The 6,619-nt window shown below is 37.4% G+C and overlaps 1 protein-coding gene across 1 annotated transcript; it reads left to right on the top strand.

The window, feature by feature from the left end:
* Positions 1-735: 735 nt before the first annotated feature.
* On the top strand, positions 736-1,649 carry LOC124556083 (THAP domain-containing protein 1-like). The gene is made up of 2 exons (XM_047130110.1): positions 736-888; positions 1,347-1,649. The coding sequence occupies exons 1-2, from the start codon at positions 736-738 to the stop codon at positions 1,647-1,649; spliced, it is 456 nt and encodes a 151-aa protein (XP_046986066.1).
* Positions 1,650-6,619: the final 4,970 nt, after the last annotated feature.

The following is a 6,619-nucleotide window of genomic DNA, read 5'->3' as shown; positions in this document are numbered from 1 at the left end:
CACCCGCATCCTCCTGGTTGCTCGCTCCCAGCTCTTCAGCTGCACATTCTTGTGGAATTTCAGTATAGAAATTTATGTTTACAACTCTTGAAAATGATTGGTCATTAAATGTTATTATTTCGTTGGTTTTAAGCTCTGGAAACGTCGTTCTGTTGACATGTGCACAACATCTAGTCCAGCACACTTAGATGCAATATAACTATCCGTAGACAGGCAGACAATTAAAACTGAATGCAGAGAGAACATATTTTATAAGCTTTTTTTTTTTTTTTTTTTTTTTTTTGTCGAGAGCGTCTGCGAGATTTATTTGTCTACCAGTCAATTTTTGGGTATTCTTATTACGCCAGAGGACAAACTGCAGAACGTTGATAAACACTACACAGCAGCTGTTCCGTAAGTTATCAGTCTGGTGGTACCAAATCGATGTGACTGACACGGAGTACAGTCGAGCGTATTGGATACACTGTTTGTCAGAGTTTAAAACACTTAAAGAATCTTGCACTAGGTCAAACACACGATCCGTTCTGTAGCTGTGTATTGTAGCGACATCTTCGAGAAAACAAGGCCAACAAACAGGGGTTCCTACGTCACCGTGACGTCACGACAAGCGGCCCAATATGGCGATAGTATATTGCTGTGAGTGCTTTGCTTTCGAGTGTCGAGCTGTGAGTTGCTGAAACTGTTGTTATTTTGATACATCTCTTTCACCACCGCAAAGTACTTGTCTGTTACACTATGGTGAATAAGTTTTGTGTACCGGGCTGCACTGGCAACTACCGGACTGGGAAAAAGATATCTGTGTTCAGATTTCCAAAGGATGCTGAACTGAGGAAGAAGTGGACACATGATATTCGACTGCAGAACTTCACTCCCTCTGAACATTCAGTGGTAAGTAGTAACAAGTTGCATTATCAACAAAAAAACCGAAGCTAATTTCGTAAAAATAAATTTTAACTGCAAAAACTCCACTGTTTACTTTCATTCAAAGTATTGTTTCAACGATTTTTATTGTTCCGATTTAGAATGTTTCAGTATGTATTAACTGTAAAGTGCGTAATTTAACGTAAAACTACAGATAACAATGTAAGCAGTACATTTGATTATGGCTAGCAGTTACAAATGCAAGTCAGGCTACCAAATGCCCTGACCCTAAAGTTCTTTCGTTTGATGAGTAGCATTTTTGCATTACTAACGACAAAACATTTTAAGGTAGTGTTAAGTACTTATCTGACATTGTGTCAAAGATGTGCAGCATACTTTTACTAATGTGAAATCTTTATATCTTAAGTACAATTAATTAATTTTGAAATTATTATGGAACAATTTTCTTTTCATTTCCTTTCCAGGTTTGTCAAGAACACTTCAGTCAGAGTGACCTGATTCTTCAAAGCACAGCAGTTGACTGGAAAACAGGGCGAACTTCGACATTGCCTCTAGAAAAACCAAGACTGAAAGAAAATGCTGTGCCATGTTTCCTGCCAAACTGTCCCAGTTATTTAAGCTCAAGACAAGAAGTTCAACAAGAGCCCCCAAGTCAAAGAAGGCAATGGCTAGAAGCAGATGCCTTAAGTAAAGCTGTGTCTGAAAGTATAGAAACAGTTTCTGCACAAAGGGAAAATGACAGTTTTAAGATAGTAGTGAATTTTTGAAAAAAAGTGAGAATGTTACGTTAAATCAACAGCAGAGTAAAGTTGTGAAAGAAGACTATATTGTTCCTCCACCTTAACTTTGAGAAAACTCCACATGATATTGTGTATTTAACAGTTTGTAGAAATCTCAGTGTTAAATTGTATGTAAATGGTGTTGAGATTGTTGCCAGCACACTTCCACAGAAAGTTTGCAGTGTAACTGAAGTAGAAAATGTGATTAAGCTGTGTACAGACTATATTAGTGGCAGGGAAAGTGATTTACACATGTCAGTTATTCACTCCCTTCTTGAACCATTACCAGTGGAAGAACGTAAGAGGAAGGTTGTTTCATTCTTGAGGTCATAATGTGCATTATGTCTTCAATCCAAGGCACACCATAAATTTGATGCAGAGGTTTTGATTCTTTTTTCAGTGTTGTTTAAAATTTCTCCACATGCTTACAAGTTTTTGCGATCATCTGGTTTTGTCATTCTACCACATCCAAACACACTAAGGAAGCTTAGTTGCAATATAAACGTGAGCCCAAGTAATCCAAATAATTTAAGTCATTTGAAAGATGAAATTTTATGTTTGGAACCACATGAACTGTTTGTTACCTTTATGCTGATGAGATCCACATTATAAGGGGGGGGGGGGGGGGGGAATATTACTGGAATGACTTTGGATACTGCTGAAATAGCAACCAGTGCACATGTATTCATGATTCAGAGTATTCTTTCTCCTTTCAAAACTGTTGTACATGTATTGCCTGTGAAAAAACTGAATGCAGAGAGCGTGTTTAATGTAGTAAGAACTTTAGTATTAGGTAGAGCTGGCTTTCAGGTTGTTTCACTTGCTACAGATAATAATGCCACTAACAGAAAATGAGTTACATACTTTGCAAATCCACCACAATCCAGTTTTGTATACCTGTCTCCTACAGATGGTAAAAGACCTATGTTTTTTCTGCATGACACTGTCCATACTTTTAAGTGCATAAGGAACAACTGAATAAATCTGAAAAACCACAGGCAAACATTTTGTTATCAAGATTTTGATAATTCTGATAATGTTAGGTATGCATCTTTTGCTGCAGTTAGAGAAGTGCATGACTTAGAAAGCCAAAAACTTAAAACTTTAAATATGGTTATGGGTTGTATGTGAAAGACCTGTGGCCTTCATCTTGAGAAAGGCAAAATGTTAATCTCGTGACTCAAATATTCTGTGATTATGTAGAAAGTAGCATGGTTGAGTTGGGGCCAGTTCATAATGTCGAAAACTGAGAAGGTACTGCTAAATTTATAAATCTTATTGGGACTTGGTGGGGGATTGTCAATGTTAAAGCACCTCTGAAGGGACTTCACCATAAGGAAGAAATGCAGAAACCTCTGACCAATAAAGCAGGAGACATACGTTACAGTTTTCTTGACAAATTTCTTACTTGGTTAAATAAATGGAGAAGTTTAGAGTCAGGGAATGGTAAATTGTCTGTGGAAACACACACAGCACTTTGACTCACAATATATGGCTTAATGCAAGTAACTGAATGCTGTTGCAAGGATCTAAACATGTCATATATTCTGCCAGGTAAGTTCCAGACTGATTCTCTGGAAGCAAGGTTTGGTCTATATAGACAGTTAGCAGGATGTCAGTATCACATCTCACTCAGTCAGTTGTTAGAAACTGAAAAGAAGTTAAGACTCATGACTGTTTTAGAACTCAATGTTCACCCACAAGAGAAGCTGAGAATTGTAGAGATGCATAGTTCTGATGAAAGTACTGAGAGCAGTGTGAATGATTGTGAATATACCTTTAACCCGAGCATTACCAACGGGGGGGCCTCGTAGGCCCACTGACTCAGTTTTTCTATGTTGTATCCACACCCTTTTATATATGAACTTGAAAGCAAAGGTAATTGTTCGTTATTGAATGTACTATTGAGTCATTACAGAATTTCGGAATAAAAGTGTAATTAAAATTCATTTACTTGATTTAATTCTCTGTGGGCCTTAGAAGCCCACCCGTTGGTAATAGCAAGGAAAGATTTACGAGGTTGAGTCTCTCGTTTCAAATTCTTACCATGAAACGAATTTTGGCATTGTTGCCTTCAGACATATTATTATGAAGCGGACCATTGTTATTTTCAGTGTTTCTGCTGCTGTTGAACCAGCAACATGAGTAGACATCGTTTACGTGATAGTTCCATTGGAAGAGTGCTAGAAGAAGTTTTGAACGAATCAGATTTAGAGGAAAGTGAAGTGGATGATGATGTGGAAGAAATTAGAACTGATTCATCGTCTGAGAATGAAGATGAGGTTGAAGCCAATCCACCAGATGATAATGATACGGAATGTGATAAATTCATTGCAAAAAGTGGACGAGAGAATATTACGAAGCCATCTCGACAATATCGACGTTCTGTACAAAATATAGTGCGAGAAAGAATGGGGCTAGGACAACAAGGAAGAATTGCGTCTCCGAAAGAGGCTATAGAGCTCTTTTTTACACCTCAAATTATGAATCTAATAAAACTACACTCAAATGAAGAGGCTTCTCGACTAGGTATTCAGCACACAGATGAAGATGAGTTATTCTGTTATATAGGACTCTTGCTAATCATGGGTTCAAATCATGACAATAAGATACCTGTCCAAGATTTATGGTCTTTGCTTCAGGGCCGACAAGTGTACTATGGATCAATGAGTCGGACCCGATTTTTCGAATTGACTAAAATATTGAGGTTTGATGATAAGAACACAAGAGAAATTCGTCGCCAGACTGACAAGTTTGCTCCAATGAGGGAAATTTTTGAAAGCTTCAATTCTTCACTTCCATTGTATTTCATTCCTGGTCTACATACAACAGTGGATGAGATGTTGTCTTTGTTCCGTGGTCGCTGTCCATTCAAGGTGTTTCTAAAAGAAAAACCTGGAAAATACGGCATTCTAATTCGAGTGCTGTCTGATTCTGAGACTAGATATGTGATCAGCATGGACATCTATACAGGCAAGTCAGGAAATACACAGCATTCAAATGGACCGATGGAAATTGTAAAGAGACTAATAAAACCTATTGATAAATCAGGCCGTAATGTTACCACAGATCGGTACTATACTTCAGTGGAGCTTGCTGAGACTCCATGGAATGATTTTCACCTCACACTTGTTGGCACCCTACAGTCTAACAGACGACACATACCTGAAGAGCTGAAGACTACAACTGGCCGCAGTTTACACTCTTCCATCTTTGCTTATACTGACCCTCAGACACAGAGGCCACCAGTTACTCTTGCATCAACGCTAGTCCGCGAGAAGCCAAAACGACTGCTGTTGATGCTTTCAACTTATCACTCAGAAGGGGTGTTGAATGAAGACTCAAAAAAGACTAACATAAATCTTTTTTATAATTCTACAAAGGGAGGCGTGGACACCATAGACCAGATGGCAAGACACTACAGCACAAAGAGAGGAACAAGAAGATGGCCTTTGTCCCTCTTCTACACACTCATTGACATAGCAGCAATAAATGCATGTTCACTCTTCCTCCTCAACTTTCCGAATTGGAAAAAGAATTTGCTAAACCGCAGAAGAGTTTTTATCACTAACTTAGGTCTCGAACTAATAAGATCTCAAGTAGATAAACGGGCACAAAATTTGTATGGACTTCAGAAGCCAGTAATAATGGCAATGGAAAGCATCACACAACGGAAGCTCAGCTGCTCTGTAGAACCATCATCCTCAACAGCAGAACCAGGAACACGTGGACGGCGCCACCTATGCTGCCAAGAAGCTGCATCTAAAAAGATCAAGTACAACAAGCTGGGAAAGTCAACTGTTACCTGCTCTCAGTGCCACAAACACGTCTGTGGAAAACACTGCAGGAAGACAGTGTTGTGTGAAAAATGCGTTGCAGAATGAGACAGTAAATTTTGTTTGCTTCATGTAGTGTATCGAATTAAAAAAGTCGTTTTTATAAGAAAACACTATTTTGAAACATTATTCCAAAAAATATATAAACTGAATCTCGTGATTTGTTCATTTTATTCTTATTATAATAACATCTTTTATTATCCAGTATACAAAAACAATGTCTAAGCATTTTGAATTGTTATTAGAGGTATCAGAAGTAAATAAACTTGATTTATGATAAAAGAAATTGTGGTATTCTTTATGGGCCTTTGAGGCCCCCCCGTTGGTATTACATGTAACAAAAAATACGTTGGTAATGCTAGGGTTAATGTCAATATCAGTGAAGATGATTAAAAAGTGTTGAATCTGAACTCCGAGTTTTAACTTACTTTGGTGGTTTCTGTTGCCACTCATTGATTAGGAAACTTCAGTGCAGTGACTGCACAGATTTTTTGATACTGGATAGGTCAATGACAACTGAGAAACAGTTTAATTTAATTAGACAATTGGACAGAGAAAGTTTGAAATTCCTACATGAATTTCCTATGACAGTAGTCGTGTACAGTTACCTGACTCTACAAAAGTTGTTAGCAACATCATCATTCCTCAAGCTGCTGAATCAAAGAGTAGTAGCAGCTGAACTAATTTGGAAAATAATTATGGCTGCTTATCTGTTGTGTGAAAGTTCTTGTCCTCAGCACACTGTATCAGAAATGTGTAAGAAAATTATATGGACCACTGTAAATATAGTACTAAACAATTTTTGTAAAAAGAAAAATGATGAAACTTCTGTGCAGTCTCTCCAAAGTTCTAAGAAGAGGAAACTTCTAACACTATGCCACAATTTGAAATAAACTTTTTTTAAAATTTAATATCTTTAATCTCTATTTAATTGCCACCTCCTAATGAACTCCTGAAGTCCCCAACACAAAATGTTTTACTCATAGATGAAATGTGTTTTGTGTGAAATCAAATGCAAGTGCTGTACAGTATCTTCAAAGTACTAAGAATCAAAAATCTACTTCTTAATGGCCACAATTTCACAATATTTTTGTAATATTGCTTAAAATACATTGCTCGCTC

This window comes from Schistocerca americana, chromosome X (assembly GCF_021461395.2).
Source record: "Schistocerca americana isolate TAMUIC-IGC-003095 chromosome X, iqSchAmer2.1, whole genome shotgun sequence".
NCBI lineage: Eukaryota > Metazoa > Arthropoda > Insecta > Orthoptera > Acrididae > Schistocerca > Schistocerca americana.
The sequence above is the reverse complement of the archived record's forward strand: the minus strand, read 5'-3'. Positions and strand labels throughout refer to the sequence as shown.

What these genes read in the sequence shown, in the direction of transcription:
- LOC124556083 (XM_047130110.1), top strand. Translation starts at nt 736, where the DNA reads ATGGTGAATAAGTTTTGTGTACCGGGCTGCACTGGCAACTACCGGACT. An exon ending in CTCCCTCTGAACATTCAGTG is followed by an intron (nt 889 to 1,346) that starts GTAAGTAGTAAC and finishes TTTCCTTTCCAG; the next exon opens with GTTTGTCAAGAACACTTCAG.